The sequence below is a fragment of the Miscanthus floridulus genome, chromosome 14 (assembly GCF_019320115.1).
Source record: "Miscanthus floridulus cultivar M001 chromosome 14, ASM1932011v1, whole genome shotgun sequence".
Classification (NCBI taxonomy): domain Eukaryota; kingdom Viridiplantae; phylum Streptophyta; class Magnoliopsida; order Poales; family Poaceae; genus Miscanthus; species Miscanthus floridulus.
Genome location: NC_089593.1, coordinates 75217837 through 75244247, shown reverse-complemented (window position 1 = coordinate 75244247; position 26411 = coordinate 75217837). Strand labels below are relative to the sequence as shown.

Here is a 26411-nt window from a genome sequence, read left to right as displayed (position 1 = left end):
ACTACCATCATCGCTAGCTTTACCCAATTAATTAATGAGTAAAGTCCGCTGGCGTCCTTCGAACTTGTTCGATTATGTCATCCTGGCCCCTAAACTTGCAAATCCTTCGCCTAAGCCCCCAAATTTGTTCATGTGTGTCATTACAGTAGCTAAACTCGCAAATCACACGTTTATGTCTTCAAACTAGGTAATGATTGTATCATCCCAAGTCCCTAAACTTGTACCTATTTTCATCTTTGAACTTTCAATTGTATCGTCCTGTCTCTAATCTCATAAATTGTCCGTTCAGATCCTCAATCTATGTTCGGATCTTAGAGCCAGTCTAAATGGATCTAGACCTGTGTCCTGTATGCAAGGTACATCTCCACAAGTTCCATGGTAACCACCCCCAAGCCTCCTGTCGTGTCGACCCTAGCTGTGTCGCTACCAGCCCTAGCAATGTCTCCCAAGCCGTGTTGGTTTCGAGATGCGAGCTTACCAGATAAGAGAGGGAGCTCAAGGTATAGAAAGGATGGAGAAGGGAGATGGAGCTGACATGTAGACCCCACATGTTAGCATACCACATCAGCGTACAGACACGAGTCTAGACCCGTTTAGTTTGGCTCTAAGACCCGCACATAGATTGACGATCTAAATGGGCAATTTGCAACTTAATTATAGGGACCGTGATGACACAACTAACCTAAATGAGTGATTTACATGTTTAGGGATGAGGATGGCACAACTGAACAAGTTCGATGATCTAAACGGGCAATTTACGAGTTTAGGAACCAAGATGACACAGATAAATAAGTTTGAGCATCTAAACAGACGATTTGCGAATTTAGGGACTGAGATGACACAACCAAACAACTTCAATATAGCGAGGAATTTCAACATGAGTAAAATTCGCCTGCATCATGCATGAAACGTCATATATATTATTTGTAGTGGCGCGTAAGAATCTTTCCCGCCATCTATATATCTCACCACTACGGAAGTACGGATAGCAGAACAATTGCCACGAGCCCACGAGCATAAGTCCAAGTCCTAGCCACGGGCATGAAGAGCGAGATGCCGGCAATGCTGCTTGCCCTGCTCATCGCCGCACTCCTCTCGCCACGGCAGCCGCTGGTGGCCGCCGCCGGGAAGTGCAGGGAGGAGTGCGGCAGCGTGAAGATCCCGTACCCCTTCGGCATCGGCCGTGGCTGCTACCTCGAGACGGCCGGCGACGGCGGCGGCGACGAGCCATTCAACGTCACCTGCAGCAACCGTTACGCCGAAGGCGCAATGCACCCAGAGCCCATCCCCATGGTCGACGGCGGCCTGCAGGTGCTCGACATCGACGTGGCCGGCGGGAGGATGCGAACCTACACCAGGGTGAGCTCGTGGTGCCGCAACGCCACGTCGCCGTCCACGGTCGACGACAACAGCTGGGTGTACGAGTCGGCGACGTTCCGCGTCTCCAGCACGGAGAACGTGCTCACCGTCGTCGGCTGCGGCGTGCTGGCCTACATCGGCACGCAGGACCGCGGCGTCGAGAACCGCTACGTGGTGGGGTGCAATGCCTCGTGCCCGCACGGTGGTGTGCGGCCGTCGTCGTCGATGGCTGCCGGTGGCGGCGGCGCCGCCTCCTGCGACGGCACGGACGGCTGCTGCCAGACGACGATCCAGCGGGGGATAAGGTCCTTTGTCCCTAGCTTCGTCGCCGACGGTGAGGACAGACCTGACGGCTACGGCTCCGGCGGCAGCCCGTGCAGATACGCCTTTCTGGTGGAGAGCGAAAAGTTCAAGTTCCGGACGTCCTACGTCACCAATAGGGAGCTTGCCGGCGCTGCTGGTAAGCGATTGCCGCTGGTGCTCGACTGGGCAGTGGGCAACAAGAGTTGCCTAGTGGCACAGAAAGACAACGCGACCTATGCCTGCCTCAGCGACAACCACGAGTGTGTCAACTCCACCAACGGCCCAGGGTATCTATGCAAGTGCAAAACTGGGTACCGAGGAAACCCTTACCGCAAGAATGGCTGCGAATGTGAGTTCTCTCTCTTCCTCCTCCTCCTCCCGCTCGTCGTCGTCATCTTGTTATTGTTGTTGTTGCTATTGTTAATTATTATTATTGTTGTTGTTATTGTTATATATTTAATTTAATAGTTTCATCGTTGCTACAACAATAACTGGTTAAATGCTCCTAGACTTGGTATGAGATGCTTGTGTGATATATTAGCGATCCTTTGTAATAAGTCTAGACATTCCACATATACTGGGTCTAAGATTCAAATGAAAAAAAATTAGGACCTAACCGAAATAGGTGAATCTTAGATATCTCGATAATTTTGAACTAGGATTCACTTGTTTTGACTAGTCAAAATGTTCAGATTAGCTAAAATTTGATCAAGTGGCACATAGGTTATTATAGCTTGATAAGTTTGCGCTTTCATATTAAAGGACGAACTTGTGGATTTGTTTAAACTCTGGACTAGACTTAAAGTTCAAATTTGGCCAAAGTTTTTTACAGGCATGTTAGTTCAGGGCCTAATTGAGATATGAGTGAACTTTGTTGAAATTTGGTCATTTTGATTGAATCCAAGAATTTGATATGTAGTCGAAATAGGTCATATAATTATATTTTTTTGATAAAATATTAAGTTGGTGGCTTATTTTGTAATATAGTAAGCTTCTTGAGATATTGTGCATATTTTAGAGCTCGTTTGGAACACAAAAATTTCATAGGAATCATGTAAGATTTTACAGGAATTAGTAAGATTTCACAGAAAAAACGCAGAAACACGAATAATTTCCCGCGTTCCAAACAACCCCTTAGAAGTTTATGTGATGCTAGATGTCTCACAAGAATGATCCGTCGTGCAGTTATTGACACGTGCAAGGAGATGAATCCATGCCCTGCCTCTGCTAAATGTGTCAACAGGGAAGGAGGCCACAAATGCTCATGCCCTCGTGGTAGGCGACCAAAAGCTGACGGTAGTGGTGGATGCGAGATAGATTACTCCATGCCTGCAATCGGTATGCAATCTTCATTCCTTTTCATTTTTCTACGTCTTCGTGTATACACTAGGACGCCACAGACACTGTTTTCGATGAAAGTTCTACGGATTAAAATGTACTTCCTCCTGTTCCTAAGAGATGTTTTGGATATCGACACGGTTTTTAAAGCATAACTTTGACTTTTTATTTTTATAAAAATATTTATTGAAAAGTTATATATGTATATTTTTTTGGAAGTGTATTTCAAGAAAAATTTGTTCATATGATTTTCATATTTTCAAACTCAACAATTTAAAAGTTATTCATGATTTATATTTCCAATGTTTGACCCAAGCCTTATCCAAAACAATATCTTTTAGGAAACTGGAGGGAGTACATTTCTTTGTATGTTAATAATGTACTCACATAAACTTATAGATTTCTTAGATATGCTCCGTTTCATCAACAGAAGAAACCTTCGTTTTTAGCCTAAGTAATAACTTCTTCCTTAGAGTTTGTTTGGTTAGTCTTGAATCCAATTATTCCCTTAGATCAGAAACTGACCGAACAATCCTTGAGTTTGTGCGCTAACATACATATGGCAAGATAGTCATTTTAGTCCCTCAACTATCATCAGAGGTTTAATTTGACTCTTGAACTTTCAAAATTACCATTTCAGTCCTCAAACTTTACTTTTAGGTTTAGTTTCATACTTAAATTACTAAAGTGATTGTTTCAGTGCTCAAACTCTGCATTTTAGGCTCAATTTCTTCTATGAACTATGAAAGTTCAGGGACAAGAATGAAATGCACGTACTTGCTTGATAGTTCATCGATGAAATTGATCCTAAAGTGCATCTTTAGCTTGAGGACTAAAACATTTACTTTGGTAGTCCTAGATTGAAATTGAGCCTAAAGTAAGAAATGGCCAATTTAAAAGCTTAAGGATGAAATTAAACCTTGGATGATAGTTAGAGCATCTTTAGTAGTTTGATATAGTTTACTTGCTAAACTAATAGATCTAGCAAGTTAACAGAAGAAATATCAACATTAATTTTTGTCTTTCTCCAATACTCTCCTATAATAACTTTAAATAATTTTTCATTGAGAACCCTAAACTATTTCTAACCAGCCAAACCTCTTTTAATAATTTTTTTTTGTCTCTTATCGTTTTCTCACCTCCCTTTATTTTCTTAATTTACTCATGCGTCCAATTTACTCTGATCTCCCGATAAAAAGGTCGGATAAGGAGCAGATACGTGGTTCTTCTTGACCCCGGAAACATATGAGTTGAAGAGGATATTTAGCAACTTTTTATTTTCAGGAAGCTCTTTTACCAAACTGTGGGAGGAGATTCTTTTTTTTTTTTGCTAAAATATTAAAGTAGGGAGTTGTTTTACAAAACTCCTTAAGCGTAAAAGTAAGTTTGGCATGGCTTCACTTCACCAGTGAAGCCATTATTTTTGGCTTCAGCTCCATGAACATCTCCATGGATAGAGTTGGAGCTGTTTTGGTAAATCGTTTGGCAAACAACTCCACACGTAGAGCTCCTTAAAATATGCTCTCACAGAATCCATGTAGGGCTCACTAGGACAAGTTGAAGCTGGGTAAAACCACCATTTTGGCTCCATCCTCCATATATTCTTTGTGAAAGCACAATTTAAGAGGCTCTTAGGTGAAACCGTTTAATTTGGTTTTATCCCATTTGGCATAAAATGGCTCCAAACAGCTTTAGGAGCCAGTGAAGCCGTACCTAAGAGAACCTAAGATACTCTTAAGGACCAAAATAACTATTCCGCTTATATATACAGTTGTGTTACATTTGTCTTTTTTTTGCGATTAGTTGTGTTACATTTGTGTGTAACCATATATTCCCACACTACAGGTAGCAGCGTTGGTGTGGTTGTGCTAGCTGTGGTGTTGTCTTGCACCTACGCGGTCCAAGAGAAGAAGCGGCTCGCCGCCATCAAGAAGAGATACTTCCGGCAGCATGGCGGTCTCCTCCTGTTCGAGGAGATGAAGCAATCACGGCAGGGGCAGGGTTCTTCGCCCTTCACGCTCTTCACCGAGAAGGAGCTGGAGCAGGCGACCGACAGATTTGACGAGCGGCAAGTCCTGGGCAAGGGCGGCAACGGCACCGTGTACCGGGGCGACCTCAGGGACGGGAGGGCCGTGGCGATCAAGCGGTGCCGGGTCGCCAACGATGAGCGGCAGCGACGGGAGTTCGGCAAGGAGGTGCTTATCCTGTCGCAGGTGAACCACCGCAACATCGTCAAGCTCTACGGCTGCTGCCTGGAGGTGGCGGTGCCCATGCTGGTGTACCAGTTCATCCCCAACGGCACCCTGTGCGAGCTCCTCCACGGGCACGGCGGCGGCGGTGACCGTGCCCGCGTCTCGCCGTCGTTCGCGATCCGGCTGAAGATCGCGCACGAGGCCGCGGAGGCGTTGGCGTACCTGCACTCGACGGCGTCGCCGCCGATCATCCACGGAGACGTCAAGTCCACCAACATCCTGCTCGACGAGAACTACAACGCCAAGGTGTCGGACTTCGGCGCGTCGGTGCTGGCGCCGTCCGACGAGGCGCACCTGGTGACGCTGGTGCAGGGCACGTGCGGGTACCTTGACCCGGAGTACATGCAGACGTGCCGGCTGACGGACCGGAGCGACGTGTACAGCTTCGGCGTCGTCCTCCTGGAGCTGCTCACGCGCAGGAAGGCGCTGGCCCTGGCGGCGCCCGTGGAGGAGGAGCGCAGCCTTGCGGCGCACTTCCTCTCCTCCGTGAGGGACGGCAGGCTCGACGCGATCCTGGACGCGGGGATCAGGGGCGAGGTCGGCGGCGAGGTGCTCGGGATGGTTGCCGCGCTCGCCAAGCGGTGCCTGGAGATGTCCGGCGAGAAGAGGCCCCCCATGCGCGAGGTCGCGGAGGAGATTGGCAGGGTAACGAAGCTGTGGCGGCAGAGATGTTTCGGTGAAGTTGCTGTGCTTGTAAGTGATAGGTGAAAAGAATACGTGGAGCTAGGAGTAGTTTAGTAGGCCACCAAACTTTGCACTGCTCAAAGTGAGATGAGATGGCCGATGAGCTACTTGTTACTTGCAGTGCTAGGAATATAGGTTTGACGCGACAAATGAAACATGTTGGTTATGACTGCTAATGACACAAGAAGTTGTATTGATCCGCGATAATTTTGTATCAAGTTACAATTAAGTGATTAACCGGTGTGTTCTGTACAAGTTACAGGAAAGAGAAAGGAACGTGCACGTTTCATGCTAGTACTCTCGATCGGTACCATGCCTCGAAGGACGTCTAGCTAGTACTCGTCGTGGCGGCGGCCGATGGCGAGCGCCCTGACGAAGCAGGCGGACGCGCCGACAGCGAGCCCCGCGAACGCCGGCGGCACGAGCAGGTCGATACCGGAGCGCCCGGCCATCCGCGCCGGCACGCAGACGTGGTCCCCTCCGCCGTCGAGCGGCACGCGCACCGCCCCGGCCGCGCACGCCGCCCTGCCGCTGCCGCCTCCCGCGAGCGCCCACACGAAGGCCGCCTCCGGCGCGAACGACGCGACGGACACGGCGAGCGCGAGCGCCCCCGCCCATGCCGCCGCGTGCCGCAGCGCCGGCGCCCAGTGCTGCCGCTCCCCCACGAGCGCCTCCACCAGCGGGTGCATCGTCGAACGTCGTTTCGCCTCGATTGGCCGGCGCCTTGCTGCTGGATCGATCCTGGCCGGCGGTGCGGTTATATGGCTGTGGTGTGGAGTGGAGAGAGCGGAGGTGAAGTGGGTGCGCGCCGCGCGTCGTTTCGAGGTGGAGTACGTGGAGGGGCACCGACCGAGTATTAGGTGAGCTAAGCCGGGAAGTTTTGTGATTTGGGAACCCGGCTTGGAGTTGGAGGGCTGGCTGCTGCCCCGTTGAATTTCTTGGGGCTTGGTTGGTGACCTGCGTAGAGAAATTTGACAATTGACACAGTATCTACCTGTTTGTAGTATCAACATTTCGGTTGTCGAGACGCCTACGTGTATGCATTGCAGGAGCGTGATGGTGGGGCAAACCGATCGACGAGGACATGTCCTGCGAGTTTGATGACTTCAACAGTGATATGTGTAGGAAGAGAGATGACCATGGAACCTATGGGTGTAACCCAATTCATCCAACCCATGTAATAATAATCTATACCTGTGTTTCGATAGAGGGACCAATTGCGTTAGAGTAGGTTGGACCTAGTTTCTTGAGTGCTTGGTAAGCCGCGCGTTTGGGTTACCCGATTTTTTCGGATCGAGTAATACAAAATTTCGGGTAATGAAAAATGATATCCGATATTAGCCTGAAAAAATACTACACATAATTTCGGGTACCGGATAATTTGGGTTCGGGTTCGGGTATACCGGATATACCCGTAATTCCTGAAGTTGTGTGTACCTGTGCGCTCCTCCATGGCCCTCGATCTACAAGTGAGGTGGTGCCGGCGACGGAAGGGGGGCTAGATGCGTGCGCCGCCCAGCTGCTTATGGAGCAATGCTGCTAGCCTGCAGCCTAGGTCGCCGGTAGGTCGAGCTTCGTGGCCGCCTGGGAGGTCGCCGTCGCAGGCTGGACCGCTAGAGCTTGGAGATCTCGTGGAGGAGGAGTAGAGGGCACCTGGAGCAACTGGTGGAGGTTGATGGGCTCCGCTTCTCTGGTTGTCCCGTAGAAGAAGGCTCGGACGGCCCGGCGGTAGGCGGCCTGCGTCCCGTGCACCGTGTCCCAGAACAGGTACTCGTCACGGTCGGCGCACAGGTTTGTGTCCACCGAGCACTCCACCTCACCGTTGAACCTGCCGCTGCCACAGCACGCCGTCTTCACCTCACGCAGCCCTGCTAGCCATAGATAGATCAGTCCAACCAACTAACGCTTAGCATGCAGAAAAATTAAGTTGAGTGTGTTATGATCACTAATAAAACCTTATTAATTAAAATAAAACGTTGGTGCTTACCGGCGAGAGTTGGGTTGGCGATCATGTCGGTGAGCACGTTGTAGAGGCTGGCGATGGAGTACCTCATCGCGGGCACGGAGGTGGTGACGGCTTTCGCCATCTCCACCCGGAGGAGGGAGTTGAAGAGCTCCGACAGGTAGTTCCCGTCGCCGTCGCACTCTCCGTCCACCGTGGTGGCGCGCTGGCTCGGCAGGCATCCGACGGGTAGGACGTCAAGCAGGACCAGCCTCCGAGCTCCTAGCTTGTATAGTTCCTGCACGTGCATGCCACCATTAGAAACTACGTATGTACCTACCATGTCCAGTCGTATGTACGATGATTAGTAAACGGCGATCTACACACGATGCAAGTACGACGTACGTTGATGTAGTTGAGGTAATCGGCGACCATGCCGGTCATGAAGTCCGGCGCCCGGCTCAGGGGGACGCCGCCGGGGTCGACGAAGGCACCGAAGTCGTTGCCGCCGGTGCTGATGACGAACAGGGACCGGCCCAGCAGGCCGTCCAGGCTCTCGCGGCCCACAAGGCCGGCCCGGAGGATCGCCGCCTTGGTCTTGGCGAACAGCGCAACCTGTTCACGCAGGGTGATCGTCCCGTTCCCCTGCATCCATTACATTACATACACATTTTTTTTTTGGCAGATTTGCTTGATTTGCTACTGGATACTCTATAGCTTGATTTTGCTTACGTACAGTGACGTCGAGGATGCCGGAGCCGCCGGAGGCGTAGTTGGTGCCGACTCGACCTCGAAGCAGATCGAGCCATGACAATGGCGTCAGCGAGAGGTAGGCGCGTGGGCTCCTCCTGAATCCCACATGTTGTGCTGTATAAGTAATAACAGGCGATGGTGTCATCAGAGAAAAAAAAAAGAAATACAAGAAGAACCAATTGTGTTGTGCTTATGCCAACTTCAGCTTGTGCAGGCAACCACCAACTAATGAGTAATGACTCCTGCAATTGTTGAAATTTAGACTCAATTTGATTTGACACGTTATTTAAATTAAGACATTGATATCCTAACTGCATTGGTGCTGCTGCCGTTGGGGCCGGCCGGTGATCAGTCACTGGCGCCGACGACGACCTCATATTGGCGCGCAAGCTCGGTTTGGCGAGAGGAGGAATCTAAGGGTGATCCTAACTCGGGAGACGCAGATCAGTAGTTTACCGATGATGTCGGCGAGGTTGTAGGCGTTGGTGAAGCGCCCCGTCCGCCACAGGATGGTGCGCGGGAGGTCGACGCCGTTGGGGGGCATCGCCTTGGGCGCTGGCGCCTGCAGGAAGTCGTTGTTGCCGGCGTCCACGAGCGAGTCGCCGAACACGTACATCGCCGGACCACCACCCAGGGGCGGATCCAGAACGGGGCTACGCCCCGAGCTGAGCTGCTGATTCACGTTCAAAACAGTTTGATCTTGCTTCCTAGACCTCCTTTTGTCTAATTAAGATCATAGTTTTTTAGGCTAAACACCATATATGTTAAAGGGGCTACATGGACTCGCCCCGGACTGCAGCTCGGGCAGCCCGGGGTCCTGGATCCGCCCCTGCCACCACCCGCCCCCGGGTGGTGATGCTCATGCTCCCGGTGCTGGCGATGAGCTCGGCCTCATCACCGGTCGCCGTGGGAGGATCCGGAGCAGACCGCCGTGGCTGCCAGGAGTACCAGCAGAGCGCCGGTGACGGCGGCCGTCGCCGAGCCTGCAGCAGCAGCTGGCCGAATGGCCGCCATGAACAGTGTGGGCTTAATCATTGAGCTGGGGGACAGACTAGTAGGTGTGTTTCGCAGAAGAGCAGACACTGGCCCCGTTCGCTGGTCTGAACTTTGGCTGAACCTGGCTGAAAAACATTGTTCCGGCTGAATTATTGTAAGAGAAAAATACTGTTCCGGCTGAAAAAACAAGTCGAACAAGCCAAATTTAAGACAAGCGAACGGGGCCACTGTGTCATGGGCTGGCGTGCACCGCACAAGTGGTGAAGTAATGTTGGTGCACGGGGAGCCTCCATTTTCCAAATGTGGAGCATGCGTGAACAGAGAGTTACACACTTACAGTACGTTTATACGTGTGGTCCGTTCGGTCTATGCGCTGTTGGTTTGCCTCATAAGCCATGGCTAAAGTACTAGTTAATTTATTATGAGAGAAAAAATACTGTTCGTCGACTGAAAAATATACGATTTATAAGGCAAGCGAATATGATGAGATATAGGAGCTAACTGATAGCTAGCTAAAAATTCAGTAAATCTATTTCTCACCCGAGTGATTCTTGGCGTCCTTCTCACTCGATTTCGCTGCCGTCAGATCTGCCCTGTGACCGCTATGAACGGAAGCGATGGCGAAGTGCAGCAAGTGTCTGTGGGACCAGGGTGGTCGGTTGGTCAGCATGCGTGTCCCGCTCGGTGGAAGTGCATGCATCTGTGATGACAGCAGGTGTGCATGCTGTCGACTGCTATAAGGCTGCTCACCTAGTGCTCTACGCCATATGCATGCAGATTCCCTTGAAAACTAAGCAGGACCACACGCTATCCACTCTGAACCCATGCATGCAAATTTATTAATTTAGCAAGGGCACGGTACGTCTTGTTGAACTATATTTTACTGCTTCTGTTTTGTTGTTAAATTCTATGTTCAATTGCTATAAATTTATTGTTCGCAAATGAGAATGATCATTTGGATTACCCGAAATACTTCTCTAATCTTTTTTCTGGCTCATTTTTGTTTGTCTGTATGATTTATTGTGTTTCTTTGAAATCTTCCGATTTGGCTTCCATAGAAATTATCTGGTTAATTTTCTGCCTTTTTATTTATTGTCTGTATGTTTTATATGTTTTTTCTTTAAATTTCTGCCAATTTGCATTCCATAGTAATTATTTGGTATTTTTTGTTATTTTATTATTTAATTTTATATTTATTTGATATATTTTATTTGCGTCGTTAGATTTGGATCCGGCGGCTATATGAATCAAGTGTTTAGCTAGGATGTGTCACCCAATTACTTTGTTGTTGGGATTCGAGTGTTTTAAGGTGACGTGACACCCGGGTGAGACATGTCCCCCAAACACCCGACCTCAGTGTAGATAGACCCTAAAAATTAGCTAAAATTAATCCTAGTGTATCTAAATAGGTGGGCTTAATAGGTAGGCTAATTGCTATGTGCTTTCGTTGAGGGACCATTTTCCATGTTTGATAAGCTATTAAAATAAACATTTATTCAAATATATACATGTTTACTCGACGATGGAACATAGCATATGCTTAATTTTCTTAGTAAGAGTGTAGAAGTCTGCAATTTAGAAAGATATATATCATACTTTATATATATTAGATTAGTATTTGCATGCAGATTTGAGAGATATTTTTTTTATTTTTGTATAACAACGAAGATAGATACCTTTGATTCAACCTTACTTTATATTATTATCATAATGGCATATATGGGCATTCTAAATGCACGGGGGCTAATATACAGCATCTTTCAAAAAGGTAGACATGGATAGTTTGTAAAAGATATCAGAGGTGTATAGTTTAGTTATAAACTAGGTCATTATTTTGAATCATCTTTCTAATGAAAGAGAAATTTGATCTCTATTGTGTTAATATTTTTATAGAATACTAATATAAATATTTTTCTTATCATTATTCGCTTGTTATAGAGTATGCTCTACTTCAGGGTTGTCATTTGTGTTTGAAGCTCGGAAACAAATGATTATGAAGGCTAATCTCCTTATGAAAAACCATGTAGCCAAAAAAGTACAATAGATAAGAATGATGTTAAACTGTCTTCATCTACACATATCCACAATTTTAATAACTAGTGAGCAAGATAAATCATTACCTTTGGTACTAGAATTGTCTATATCTTTCTTTATCTTCTCCAAAATACTTGCGTAAAAGTACTCTTGTATTTGTTCAAAACTGTGTCTTCATCAAAATGTTGATCAATCATGAATTGGAAAATGTGGTAATAGTAGATGTCCCTACACACAACTGGGGTAAAACAGATGGGAGCAAATAATGAGGGAAAATCAGATCTATCACAAAAGTGCCATAAATGCAATGGCAAGCCATGGATCATTAGCTACATAAATGGGTTAACATGCTTTGCACCAAAAAGAAACTGGAACACCTAATAGAGGTAGATAGCATATACAAAATGATGAATAGATTTTTTTAGGTTATTAGGATGCTGGACATTTCTCCTATCGTGAGGTTTGGTCTATTATTTTGATAAAACAAAAAAATGTCAGCATGCACATAAATGTAAACACACCTCAAAAGATTATCCTAAACTTTCAGGTGTGCAAGTTGACATAAATGTGCAACACACACATACCAAGCAAACTACCCTTGGTCTATGTTCCATCACAAAGGCAAACTATGCTATAGGGTGTAAGCATTGGAATCTTGGTAGCCCTTCCTTATGCATCTATCCATGTGCTACCATAGATCATAGAGGAAACAATCTACTTATGGCCGGGTAGAATGGCCCATGACAGAACAAAGATAAAGAATGGAATGCAGAGCTTCAAAGTAGATTACAAAAAGGGTTCTACAAGAAAGATAAGCATCATAAGAAGAATACTTATCAATTATAGAATATGCAACATTTCTTTGTGACATAATAAACACAACTTAATTGGGCATTAAGAGTGAATGTAGAATAAACTAGAATGGCATAGGACATGATTTTGCAAGGAACAACAACAGATGAAAAGCCAACATGCAATAGGGCATAAAGAAGAATTCTTTCTTACATCTAGCTACAAACAACTTCTGATTTTGACACCTATTATAGAAACAAGAACGACAATTTTGAAAAGCATGAGGCATATGTAACTGAGATAGAACATTTGGAAGATAATGAAAGTGTGCTAGCTGAAGACCTGATCGATGAGAGAGCTTCTTTTAATTGACTCATCAAGGATACCCTCACCACAACTACACTTTCAAGTTGTACAATGCTCTGCTTTAGGGTTGTTTCCTATTATTGAATGCTAGAAATCAATGATGATGTAGGCTAATCACCTTATGAAAAACATGGAGGCCAGAAAAGCAGAACAGATAACAATGGTGTCAAACTATCTTCATCATCAAATATCCACAATGTTAATTACTAGTGAGTAAGATAAATCCTTACTTTGTACTAGCATCGTCTATATTTTTCTTTATCTTCTCCAGAACACTAACATTACTCTTACATTTGTTCAAAGTTGTGTCTTCATCAAAATGTTGATCAAGCACAAATTGGAAAATGTGGCAAGAGTAGATATCCCTGCACACAAATGTGGGAAAACGATATTGATGGGTGAGATGCAGTGGGAAAATCATATCTATCGCAAATGTGCCATTAATGCAATAAGGCATTGGCCGTCAGCTACATGAATGTGTTAACAACTATGCTCTGCACTAAAAAGAAACTATAACACCTAACAGAGCTAGATAGCATATACGAAATATTGAAGGGACTTTTTTTGTTTATTAGGATACTGGACATTTCTCCTATTATGAGGGTTAGTCTATTATGTCGAAAAAATGTAAGCATGCACATAAATTCAGCACCAAAATTTTTGTGACTAAATTAACCACCAATCGACCACTATATCTCAAGGAAATGAACTCATTAGAAAGAACACCAATAAATTCAGCCAAGAAAAGGGTTCCTAGATCATCAACAAAGCAAACCAACTGGTTAACAACTAACCATTCACGCTCCTAGGACCAATTAGCATATTTGCAATTACATAAAACTAGTGCATGAGTCTTAGGTGCATATATACAACACACTTAGGGTAATTCACGGTATATTGTCCTTCCTAAAGTTAGAACATCCCCATCTCTACCTCTGCATTTTAAGAGAGCAACTAATACATCAAAACACCTCTCATACTAAGAGCAGATTTGCAAGTCTAGTATCAGGATTTCGAAAGATAGGATGTAGGTATTGATACCATGATATCAAATAGGACTACAATACCTCATTTTACTACAAACTACAATCACATCATCACCATAGAAAGTGGTACCAAATTATTTGGATACACCTTGCTTAATTACGAGTTATGATATTATAGAAATAAGCCAAAAGCTTATAACAGAAAAAGTTGATCATCAATCAGAGAAGGTTAATTTGGTTAACATGCTCCGCTTCTACCAATTCCCAAATTCTTTAGACTCAATATTGTATATGCTACTTTTAAGTGTCTATTTTGCATACTATGTTGCCACCACCCTCAAATATGTTGAATGTACAAAGCATAAGCAATCACCATACGAAGAACTAGCCACAATATATGGATAATTATAGAATATTTGCCTTAATTTAAGTACATGAATAGGATGACCAACACACTTGTGGTCGCCTTGTGTGTTTTTCACGGGCACGAATGTAACATTTCTATCTATTGGGGTGTGAGTGCGTGTATGTGATGTGTGTGTGGTGTTTGTGGGGTTGTTCGGGCTCTTGCCCTTTCTCTTCATAATATAATGAAGCGCAGCTCTCCTCCATTTTTGAGAAAAATGACCAACACACTTCTTAGCAATATTGTAGGATTTTCTTGGTGATCTTTCCTTCTTTCGTCTACTTGTTTACCTAGAATGGAGAAGCACAAAGAAAATCCTTGTCACTTTTGAGGATGATTTACGAAGCATATAACAATTGTGCTAGAACTAATGATTAGAAAGAAAAATGAGTAAAAAATAAAGTAGAAAGGAAATCAGAAGTTCACTTTCAGTAGATGGAAATACTTATTGTACCAAACAGCCTACTAATCTATACCTTCTGTTGTCCTCTAGAGCTCAATAATTATTTGCAAATTCTATGAGAAATGAATTTAACAGTTAGTGTGATCACGGGGATGGTGAGTCACCTCTTTTATGTTTTGCTACCCACATCAGATGATAGCGTTCTAGTTCTCATAACAAATGACAATGATGATCTAGGTTGTTTTTTCTACCAATTTAGAGTTATTTGGCTGCTTTGATTAGTAGCTCCAACCATAGATGGTTCAATTTGTAGGTCCTTTTTCAAGCAATGATTAGTAGCTCCAACCACAGATGGTTCAATTTGTAGGTTCTCTTTCAAGCTCATGGTTGAATGCTCATGTTCGAGAACCGTATGTTGCATTGAATTTTGGGTGTCCTCAACTTTTGCTCTAGGTAACTTGTTCAATGCCTTTTTAGATTTCACCAAACATTGGTCAACACTCCTTTTTCATTTGCTGACTATTTTGCATTTCTGTTTAGCAAGATCTTGGACTTTGATAATCTTTGGAGTTTGTGTAAACTTTATATGATCCCTTTTAGCATTTCCAGTTGCCCTACATATTTTGTGATCCCTGAGAGATTTCAACAAAAGTTAGTTTATTCGGAGGAGATAGTGTGAAGAAACACAAGGCGATGAAGCAATAATGAACTTACAGACCAAAAATGATAATAATTCCAAGAAGATCCTAAGCACGTTGTTCGATATTACCATACTTTGTTTCGAAGGATATATCCCTAAAACATGCCACTAGATATCATGGCAATAGTCAAATATACAAAGAAATACATACAAACAATAATCCATATGCTCTACAATACCTTGGCAAACATTCTATGTGATACGATTTTGGACAATGTCTACACATAGCAAACTGCATTGCTCTTTGGGTTTTGTTCTCCACTCTTCCACATTCAAAGCATCAATGCATGGGGCATGTAAATGGCATCCCCTCCATAATTTGTTTTTCTAGTTCACCAGATCTATCACTATTAGAGTCACTGGGCTCTAGTAATTTTGCAACACATTTGGGGTGGTTGAAGTGCCCACAAGATGGATTATTACACTTAAACTCCTAAGAGATTGCATGTAACAAATTTAAAGATGATATTAGGAGACTATAAAAAGATACTACAAAATTACATAATCATTTCATGATTAGCATTTTATAAGGGTTTGCTATTGATTCTTATCCTAGCAGAAGTTAATCACTCTCCTAGCATGAAGAAACAATGCTAAAATACAGACGTATAAATGGGTCTCAAAATATAAAGGCAAGTAAGCACCATCTTTGATGGCTAGAAAGCAAGTATTGTCTTCAAATAAAACATCTTCTTAGCAGTCTAAATCTCAACGTATCAAAACCAAAATCGAAAAATGAAAGGTTGTAAATTTGAAGTAAGCAACATCCTTCTTTGTAGGTTACAATTCATGCATTGTCTTCAAATGACAAGTAAACACTAGTAGCCTTCTAGTATGTAGGTCCAAACCTTAGCATTTGGTTCTGCTGACGGCTTAAGCTCTCCACATTTGAAACATTGTGTTGCTTGTATGACCACCTTGTGAAAAACCATGCATTCCCACAAAAGGAGAATAGATAAGAATGATGTCAAACTATCTTCATCAACACATATCCATAATGTTAACAACTAGAGAGCAAGATACATCCTTATCTTTGGTACTAGCATCGTCTACATCTTTTTTTATCTTCTCCAGAACACTAACAGTACTTTTACATTTGTTCAAAGTTTTGTCTTCATCAAAATGTTGATCAAGCATAGACTAGAAAATGTGGTAACAGTGTCCCTGCATAGAATTGTGGGATAACAATATTGATGGCAGCATGTAATGAAGGAAAATTAGATCTATCGCAAAAGTGCCATGACTGCAATGGCAAGCCATGGACCGTTCATTACATGAATGGGTTAACAACTATGCACTACAACCAAAAGAAACTGGAGCACCTAAAGGGGTAGATAGCATATACAAAATAATGAAAAGACTTGTTTAGGTTATTAGGACACTTGGCATTTCTCCTGTGGTGAGGGTTGGTCTATTATTTTGAAAAAACGAAAAACCGTTAGCATTCACATAAATGTAAACACACCTCAAAAGACTGTCCTAAACTTTTTGGTGTGGAAGTTGAAAAAATGTGCAACACACACATACCGAGAAAACCACCTTTGGACTGCCTTCCATCACAAAGGCAAATTAGGCTAGAGGGTTTAAGCATTGGAACCATGTTATGCCTTCCTTATGCATCTGTATGTACATGTGCTGCAATAGATCATAGAGAAAACAATCTACTTATGGGTATAGAATGTCCCATGATAGAATGAAGATAAAAGAATGGAATCCAGAGCTCCAAAGTATACTACAAATAAGGCTTCGACAAGAAAGACAAGCATCATAAGAATAATACTTATCAATCCCATAATATGTAGCATTTCTTTGTGACCTAATACACCCAACTTAATTGGCCATTAAGACTGAATGCACAATAAAATAGATTGTCATAGGGCATGATTTTGCAAGGAACAACTACATATGGAAATCCTACATACAATATGGCATAAAGAATAATTCTCACTTGCATCTTGCTATGTAGAACTTCTGACTTTGACACCTATTATAGAAACAAGAATGACAGTTTTGAAAAGCATGAGGCATATGCAACCGAGATAGAACTTTCGAAAGATAATAAAAAGTGTGCTAGCTCAAGAGTTGTTCAATGAGAGCTTCTTTTAAATGATTCATCAGGGATATACTCACCACATCTATAGTTTCAAGGTGTGCAATGCTCTGCTTCAGGTTTTTTTGTTCTTGAAGGTCAGAAATAAATGAACAAAAAAATAACCCTTGAAAGTACAATAGATAAGAATGGTGTTAAACTATCTTCATCTGCACATATTCACAATGTTAATAACTAGTGAGCAAGTTAAACCCTTACCTTTGGTACTAGCATCGTCTATACCTTTCTTTATCTTCTCCAAAACACTTGCGTAATTGTACTCATACATTTGTACAAAACTGTGCCTTCATCAAAATGTTGATCAATCATGGATTGCAAACTGTGGTAATAGTAGATGTCCCTACACACAATGGGTAAACAATATTGATGGGAGCAAATAATGAAGGAAAATTAGATCTATAGCAGAAGTGCCACGATTGCAATGTTAAGCCGTGAACCATTAGCTACTCAAACTTGGTGGGACGCAAAGGCAGCCAGCTCCTCCGTGGTTAGGTGGGTCGTGCGGTGAGCGGAGCACCACGTTGGCCAGACGGCTGGCAGGCAGTGCACGTGGCGACCGCAGGCCAAGCCGTTCAATGGTGAGTAGTGATGCGCACGAATTTAAAAGCTAAGCAAGTGCTGCGATTGATCGCGATTGAGGCCCAAGCAAGTCCTCCACTCAGAAGTGCACACTACCGTCTATCAAACCAAACAATAGAACCAAAACATCAGGGCATTATTTAACTATTTTGCATTTTAAAAATCACCAAAAAGTGTACTTTCAACACAACTTCGAATTTTATTTAAGTACCAAATTACAAGTTATATTTTATTTTGTTTATAAAAATTGTTTTCATGCTCAATCCAACAGAACAAGCCATTCGCCATTTACTTGTTAGAATCGTTATCGGACATTTTTAAATACTTTTGCGCACTAAGTGAATTAACTCAGATATTTAGTTCAATCCATCAAAGTGAAGCACATAAGACTCGCTCGTCATTCCATGTGTGTTTTAAAACCCAAAAATTTATTGGCTGATTTCTCTTAGGTCTAACCTAGGTGCTAAGTGAGCTCGTAACACCAGAGGTGTTACAACCAACCCCCCTAAAAAGAATCTCATCCCGAGATTCGAAGCAAGAACTGGAAGAGGGGAAACGCGATTACATTTCGTAGATCAGAGAGTACACGAAAGATTACATGACTTCGAATACTAAACCATACGGGGATTTAGAAATACATAGTTAAGAGCAACCTAATACAACCAAGGATTAATCCAGAAGTCGAGATTGACAAGGGCAATGGAGAAACAACAAGATAATGATTATCCAAAACAAGGCGTATGACCAACAGATCCAGAAATAGGAGACTGAGAAGTCAAACATCGTGAACCCTAAGACCAACTAACCAAAGGGAATTTGAACTTCTTCAAAAACCAGATCCTTTCTTCTTCTCGGATTACACAATCACCTTTGACTAACAAACTTGGTTCCTTGAATGATGACTAGATCTCGTAGCTCTGCGTCGGATTCAAGTGGATGATGATGAAGAAGAAGAGCAAGGACCAAGGGCATCTTATAGTGGCGAATGGAGGTGGGCACAACTCACCGAAAGGGGAGATGGCATGGATAGGATAGCTTGATGGTTCACGCTATGGGGATAAAGTCGGCCATGGTGTGCTCCCTGCGCAAGCGAGCGGAGAGGAAACAAAGGAGGGGAAATAAGAGGGTGCCCTCGACGAGGGAGGCGTGTGGGCGACTGTGTCCCCAAAAGGAGAAAAAGAGAGGAAAGGGGGGGTCTGGTACAGGGATGAGAGCATGGGGTCAAGAGCTGACCGGATGCTGGTAAAAAGAGAAACGCACAGTAAACGAAGACGGCGGGTGCGGCACGATGCCGCGCCTACACGAGAATGGGGTGCTAAAGGGCCCGACACAGACGACGTCCGCAGGACACGTAGAGGCGACGACCCGGTGTGCGTAGCGTGGGCGAGCTATGCACAGTGCTAGGGACTTGACATCCACTCAGGCTTTTCCAAGCACTCCCTACTACCCGAGGCTAACTCTTTTCCTGGTGTTCTTCTTTCCTTCCCTTCCTTGTTCACAATATGTACCAACCTCTGTATGAACTGAGATCACGACATACATGCTTCCTCCAAAACCACCTCCTCTTGTTTACCTTGAGAGAACACTATTTCATCAACCCATTGTGGATTTCCCGTTCGAACACCCAAATATTTCTAAGAAAATATTTTGAATCAAAAGCGGTATGGCGGTGTAATTTGGTAAAGGTACTTGGTCAACAACCTCGATACTAGTGCGTGCCAAGCAGCGTCACCATGTGGTAGTTGTTCCATAGGGGCCCTCGGTTTCATCGCGGCACCATAAGCTATTAACCAGGCAACTACTACCAACTTACACGCAATGAAGGCGGTGGGTCATAGACCACAAAATAAGAGGAGTATTACAAGGGAAGATTCAAACAACAAGGGTTCCTTTCGCAACAAGGAACAAGGAATTCAAATCCAACGACAGATTTGATTTAAAGAGATTCAAGTGTTCTGCTGGGACATCCATATTTAGTGATACAGTGTCCTATGTCATCCAATCACGGTTGGTCTACTGGTATCTGCATGGTAACTTCTCTTCTAACCCACTTAACATCGCCATTGAAAACCCTAAGCATGCCTAACAAGACTTAAGGTAGATGGACGCAATAAACACAGCAAAATACACAAAATGCACATTCCAACGGTCTTATACGGGTACAACATAAGGCATTCAGTCTCCTATTCATGACACATCATTCACCTTCCCTACCGGCGGATGATCTCAACAACTACGGATGAAAAACAATGGCAAGAGTACAATACAGGAGGACAGCGATGAAAAACACTACTACTACAGGTACAACATCCCAAGGCAACTAATCTACTCTGGACCATGCATCTTCATTCCTAGGCTCGGTGCATTCTTCTACCGCCCTGGCTATGGGTCTGCCTCCTCTCTTAGCAATGGCTAAGTGAGAGGAATCAAGGGTTCTACTTCTGACACTTCTGAGGGTGGAGGTGCTGGCGGTACTGCAACACTGGTTCTCCTTCTTTCTGGCGGGTGGACAGGGATCCCCTCCATGATCAATGGATCCTACCGTTCAGCAGCCAGCGTCCTCCACTTGGCCCTGGTGACAAGATAGGCTTCTCCCAACTGATGGGTAGCCGATCTTCAGCCTTGTTTAGAGCTTCCGACATGGCAGTCTCCCGACTCTCAGTAGCTACCGCACTGGCATGCGCTTTGGTGAGCTACACCTAGAGCATCCTAGAGAAGGTCTCGGCTTCCTCGGCTCATCGGAGGCACTTCCTCAGCTCTGAGGCTTGTCGGTCATACTGCTCATCTAGAGCAAGCAGGTATATGGTCAAGTGCACCATGGTAGGACTATCTTCTTGCACATCCCGCCCTTGCAAAGCCTCCATGTGAGCCCTCCATGCCCATCGATTCTTTTCCAAAGGTGGAAAGAACCTCATGGAGGTATGGGCAATGGGCTCTTCATAGATCTAGCAAAGGTACCGCAAGGCTTTGTGGGCCACAACCTGGTAGGTGTCGATGAAGCAAAACCCGGTTGCGGTCACATTCCAAGCTTCAGTGATGTCGGGGAACTCTTCACTCTTTTCAATATAGATGGTAGCTTCACACCACTCGGTTCCACGCTTCTCATACTCACGGCCCTCATACTCGGGATGATCTTTGACTCCGAGCTTTTGTAGGGTGGCATGCAGGATTCTGGGGAAACCCTCAACGTTTAGGTAGTAACTACTAACCTAGGCTCCTGCCATTCCTAGCGGTGGTTGCAAGGAAGGACTGAGCGAAAAGCTTGCTCAAAAGAAAAACTAGATGAGCTAAAGTGCGCCAAGTGGTAGTGCTAATTTCTAAGCTAGGCCCTGCTTATAAAGGTGGAGCGTTCAGTGGTCCTGGCGTGGTCCACCAAGGTTCCTACATGGGATCACTATGAAGGATTAGACCAAATTTTTACACATTCGAGGCGAACGATGTCCGAGGCCATTATTGACTGGTACGACTACAGGGCAAGTGTCCGACAAGAGCGCAAAAAAGAGTACGAGGAGACGTGGGTTACGGCAGACGTGAACCACAAGCAAACACGGAGCGTGAAGTCACAGTGCAGAAATAACTCTGGAACAAGGACGGGTCAATCGTGCACAATACGACACGCGTGACACCTATGGATGGCATATCTGTAAGCAATATAGGCACTACAATACACAAACAGGATATGCATGAATGCATGTCCTATACGTCCTTCCACTATTGCCAACATATAGGGCAACCGTTCTAAGATTTTTGGCACATTGTTCTCTCCCTATAGCTAGTCGATACTATCGGACTATGCTCAGGGTCAGTGTACCTATAGAAAAATTGATTAAGCCTACCTAAGTCAGTAGAGTGCCATCTATCCTAGATACATAACCATAGTAATAGGGCTACTTATATAACTTCGCATAAAAACATCATATTCTTTGAAAGAATTTGTTGTCAAGTTTTATTTTTGAAAAGGTTTACGAAGCTTTATTTCCTCATTTATGCTCTGATACCACATGTGGTAGAATCACCTAATCTAATGCCTCCCAGGAGTACTCGTCTTCCATCAGACACTAAGTACCCCGGGGAGGACACCAAATTACGCGGTTCCGTCGAGCACACCCCAAGGGAGAACCCGAAAATCCATATTTTTTCATCAGAATCACAAATGAGAGAATAAAGCTTACATCATTATTAACCATTTCTTATATCACTTTCCATACAACATCAGAGTATAATATTCATTGTTTATAATAGCGGAATATGATCATGTTATCAAAGTTATGAACAATTTAATTTAACAGCGAAAATATAAACATGTGATCAGAATTACAGCGGAAATAAATATCTATTCATGACATGATGAAGCATTGATATATAAACTATGACAGCAGATTATAAAACTTCTATTTATAAAAACATTTAGTGAGAGTTATAAATAAAACTATGATCGCAACGTAAAGGAATCCTTTCTGAGCCCACCAGGAGGGATTCACACAAAAGAGTCAGCTCTAGCATCCACCTGTCACCTGCAACAGGGGGAAATAAAACCCTAAGTACTCAATTGTACTCAGCAAAACTTACCCGACAGGAGGAAAGAAAAGACTCTAAGGATATGCAAGGCTATCTGGCTTGTGGGTTTATTGCATCTGCAGGAGCATTACTAAAAGTGCATCCTTATATTCAATTTTATTAGCAGTCAACATTGGTTCATTAACTAACCATTCTATGTAAGCACCTATGCTACTTTCATGCAGGTGGTAAGCAATCAGAATCATTTTTCCATCTTTCATCTTTCAGTTCTTACTACGTTGCTAGACTGTAGACAAGCCGTACCGGATCACCCGGCGATTCACGAATCAATGTGCTCAGCTGGGTACCCTGAAACACACGCCCCACTTGTACCCCAGGCACAAGTAGGACCAACATACTACCCTCTTGTCACGGGGTCCAAGTCCCCGTCCAAACTTGGACTCCATGCCCCCGCCCTTGAGTCTCGGACTCAGTGCGGTGCAAGGACCTCCACCCAAAAACCACCCCAAAAGTCAGTCTAAAAAGCGCCATAACCCATGACATGAGAGTAACAAGTCTTCCCTACGCCCATACCCAAGTATGTGCTCGGGATAATAAGTCTGTGACCTGCGTAGAACCCAATGCAACGGCCGGTCCTTAACTAACACAGACAGAGAAAAAGTGTAACCAAGCTATGCCCTGTTGGCCGTAGGACACAACCTCTTACACCCACCAATACCCAAACCATATCCTTGCCCGGTCTCCATTTATCGTTCATATATATATTCCAAGTGATAATAATGTAGTAACAACAATAATATATTTCCTATCTCTCACGAGTGACAGACAATCACTCGACTTCTATCGGGGTCCTGTAGTATAGCAATCTATACGATCCTGTCCTACTAGTAAGACTTATATATATATATGTATATATATATATATATATATATGCAAGTGGGTTTCATTCAACTCCTTAAAACTTAATGCACAAATATAATTTAAAGTGCAGAAAAGTAGGAGTTATGCACCAGGGCTTGCCTGGGTAAAATATAACCAAAAGTTAGTATTCCATCTTTGTAACATGACTCCTAGCACCATCTTTTTAGCTACTCCAGTTGATTCCACGATCCATCATCGTCCCTATTATGGTATGCAATGCGATGCAGAGATGATGCAACAGTTAATTAACAAGGCAACAACAACAACTTTTAAAACAGAGTACATACTGCGAACTAGCAAGCTAGCTCTAATGACTAACGTACTAATCTAAGTATCAACATCATCGAGAAAGGTGTTATTTTCCAACAAGTGTTTTGGTTATACAAACCCAAATTGTTTCGTTATTCCATTCTATAGATTTAATCTTTATTCGAAATAGGGCATCATTATCTATCTAGCAAACTAATTATTCAGTAGCTACAAAAATTACAGTGAGTAGCTAATAATATTAGTAATTTACTGTAAAATTTTTAGAGTCAACACTATGACCGATTTATCACGGAAATTCCTACAAGTTTACATTTTTAACAATATTAAACATTTTAAAATAATTAGAGCAACCCTGGAAATATTTTAAAACTAGATGAACCAAATACGCTAATAGATAGATCATGATTTTAGGAGCCTAACAAAATTGGTTTCACAATTTTTGGTTATCTTCACAAATTTATTTTGAATTTACACTTTTGCCTTGAAACTAAATTAGAAAATGTTTTATAGAACGGAAAGGGCCGACGACGGCTAAGCGGCCCAGTAGCCCCAACGCGGATGCGTGGCCCAGGCGCGTGCGGCACAAGGCCTGCCCAAGCGGGCGCGCGCCCGGCGGTATTGGGCGCTGGCGTGAGCGGCCCAGGCACGGCAGCGGCAGGTCGGCAGAGCGACTCAGCCCACAGGAACATGCGTGGCCTAGGCGGCAGGCGGACCACAGCCCAGCACGAGCAGGTCGGCCCACGCGCGGACGAGCGTGGCCCCACAAGCTGGCCCACATGGTTAGGGCAAGGCGATGGCGGTATATTTGCGAAGAGGCCCCTGAGCTTTCCTCAAATCAACCCACAGTACTCTAGACCCTATTTATGTGAGTCATAGAAATTACATTGAGAACCCTGAAAAAGCCCCTATTCTAATACTCACCCTTCTCCCTCCCCTGGTGAAGCAGAGGAGCAGAGGACGGTGGCTCCGGCCGATTCCCGCCGGAGGGACGGCGGCGATGGAGGCAGTGCGCAGGAGCAAGGAGGGAGACTGTCGCTCCTGTGGGCATTGGCGGCATGGCCAGGGGCAGCCCGAGGTAGTCTAGCCACGAGCGCTAGCGGCCGGCTGGACGCAACGGCAACAACGGATGACGACGGGGATGCTGCGGGGCACGGCAGCAGCGAGGGCTGGCTCCTTAGCACCGGGCGGACATGGTGCGCCCCTAGCTAGGCCTCTCATGTGCCAGGGCAGGGCGTAGCGGCCTAGCCGCATGCGCAGCACAACGAAGGCCCGAGCAGGGGACGCGGTGGCTCGGGCGACGGTGACGACGCGATGGTGAGGCTGCGGCACCCATTGCGTCCATAGCGCGAAGGCGAGGCGACAGCTGCACAACGGTTAGAGCTCGCGCGACAGTCGGGCAGTGAGGCGGTGCGGAGCTCGGTGCATGGCGAGCGTGAGCCTAGGGCGCACGGCATGGTCGGGGCGCGGGGAGCAGGCCAAGGCGACACGGGCACACGAGAGAGATGGATAGAGGTGGTGGCTCGGGTTGTGAACAGGGAGAAGCATCTCTGGGCGGAGCTCTGCTTCGCTCTCATGGCGGACGTGGCCACGGCGAGCAGTAGCTTGAGAGGGAGAGCAAGGCGTCCTCAAGAAGCAGAGGGTAGGGTGCAGCTGCATGGGCGGGCACGGCCAGAAGGATGAGAGCGGGGCCAACGAGGACCGAGCAGGACGTGGGCTGCTGGGCATGGCGCCCGTATGGGTAGGGCCAGCGAGGGCAGTGGCCATGTGCCAGCATAGGAGCGCACATGGTCGGGCGCAGGACAGCAGTGGCATGGACAAGATGACTAAAACTTGGTGAGACATGAAGGCAGCCAGCTCCTTCGTGGTTAGGTGGGTCGTGTGGTGAGCGGAGCACCACGTCGGCCAGACGGCTGGCAGGCAGTGCACGCGGCGACCGCAGGCCGAGCCGTTCGACGGTGAGTAGTGATGCGCACGAATTTAAAAGCTAAGCAAGTGCTGCGATTGATCACAATTGAGGCCCAAGCAAGTCCTCCAATCAAAAGTCCACACTACCGTCTATCAAACCAAACAATAGAACCAAAACATCAGGGCGTTATTTAACTATTTTGCATTTTAAAAATCTCCAAAAAGTGTACTTTCAACACACCTTCGAATTTTATTTAAGTACCAAATTACAAGTTATATTTTATTTTGTTTATAAAAATTGTTTTCATGCTCAATCTAACAGAACAAGCCATTTGCCATTTACTTGCTAGAATCGTTATCGGACATTTTTAAATACTTTTGCGTACTAAGTGAATTAACTCAGATATTTAGTTTAGTCCATCAAAGTGAAGCACATAAGACTCGCTCGTCATTCCATGTGTGTTTTAAAACCTGAAAATTTATTGGCTAATTTCTCTTAGGTCTAACCTAGGTGCTAAGTGAGCTCGTAACACCAGAGGTGTTACACGACCGGACGCGTCCGATCAACATGCTCGGCAACGGCAGGCGTCGGCAGCAGCGACCGGACGCTGAGGACTTGAAGTGACCAGACACGACGATGACATTGTTCACTATCACGATAATAGCTCAGCATTGACCGGACGCTGGAGGGTAATCGACCGGACGTAGGAACTGCATCATCTGATCAAGTCCAGAGAGGTTCTAGAGCGACGATAGCGCGATCAGATGCATCCGATCAACAGTGACTGGACTCG

The 26411-nt window shown here is 44.9% G+C and overlaps 3 protein-coding genes across 4 annotated transcripts; 1 reads left to right on the top strand and 2 right to left on the bottom strand.

Annotated features, from left to right (window-relative positions):
- The first annotated feature begins 999 nt into the window (after nucleotides 1-999).
- Nucleotides 1000-5960, top strand: LOC136505408 (wall-associated receptor kinase 3-like). The gene is made up of 3 exons (XM_066500561.1): nucleotides 1000-2011; nucleotides 2848-3000; nucleotides 4846-5960. Exons 1-3 carry the CDS (start codon nucleotides 1042-1044, stop codon nucleotides 5958-5960), a joined length of 2238 nt encoding a protein of 745 aa, XP_066356658.1. The 5' UTR covers nucleotides 1000-1041.
- A 152-nt stretch (nucleotides 5961-6112) lies between these two features.
- Nucleotides 6113-7113, bottom strand: LOC136505411 (uncharacterized). The gene is made up of 2 exons (XM_066500564.1): nucleotides 6971-7113; nucleotides 6113-6893 (listed from the first exon to the last, which is right to left on the bottom strand). The coding sequence occupies exons 1-2, from the start codon at nucleotides 7111-7113 to the stop codon at nucleotides 6269-6271; spliced, it is 768 nt and encodes a 255-aa protein (XP_066356661.1). The 3' UTR covers nucleotides 6113-6268.
- Nucleotides 7114-7180: 67 nt separating this feature from the next.
- LOC136505410 (GDSL esterase/lipase At5g33370-like) lies at nucleotides 7181-9257 on the bottom strand. 2 transcript variants are annotated; one of them, XM_066500562.1, is made up of 5 exons: nucleotides 9088-9257; nucleotides 8615-8745; nucleotides 8284-8523; nucleotides 7924-8176; nucleotides 7181-7807 (listed from the first exon to the last, which is right to left on the bottom strand). In XM_066500562.1, exons 1-5 carry the CDS (start codon nucleotides 9245-9247, stop codon nucleotides 7488-7490), a joined length of 1104 nt encoding a protein of 367 aa, XP_066356659.1. In that variant the 5' UTR covers nucleotides 9248-9257; the 3' UTR covers nucleotides 7181-7487. The 2 variants fall into 2 exon arrangements, with proteins under 2 accessions (XP_066356659.1, XP_066356660.1); XM_066500563.1 differs by having other exon boundaries at nucleotides 7183-7804.
- Nucleotides 9258-26411: the final 17154 nt, after the last annotated feature.

Coding starts and splice junctions, on each gene's coding strand:
- LOC136505408 (XM_066500561.1), top strand. CDS start 1,042: ATGAAGAGCGAGATGCCGGCAATGCTGCTTGCCCTGCTCATCGCCGCA. Junction 2,012..2,847: donor CCGCAAGAATGGCTGCGAAT/GTGAGTTCTCTC, acceptor TCCGTCGTGCAG/TTATTGACACGTGCAAGGAG. Junction 3,001..4,845: donor TTACTCCATGCCTGCAATCG/GTATGCAATCTT, acceptor CCCACACTACAG/GTAGCAGCGTTGGTGTGGTT.
- LOC136505411 (XM_066500564.1), bottom strand. CDS start 7,113: ATGGGTTGGATGAATTGGGTTACACCCATAGGTTCCATGGTCATCTCT. Junction 6,894..6,970: donor CGCTCCTGCAATGCATACAC/GTAGGCGTCTCG, acceptor TTCTCTACGCAG/GTCACCAACCAAGCCCCAAG.
- LOC136505410 (XM_066500562.1), bottom strand. CDS start 9,247: ATGTACGTGTTCGGCGACTCGCTCGTGGACGCCGGCAACAACGACTTC. Junction 8,746..9,087: donor CAACCTCGCCGACATCATCG/GTAAACTACTGA, acceptor TTACTTATACAG/CACAACATGTGGGATTCAGG. Junction 7,808..7,923: donor CGCCAACCCAACTCTCGCCG/GTAAGCACCAAC, acceptor ATCTATGGCTAG/CAGGGCTGCGTGAGGTGAAG.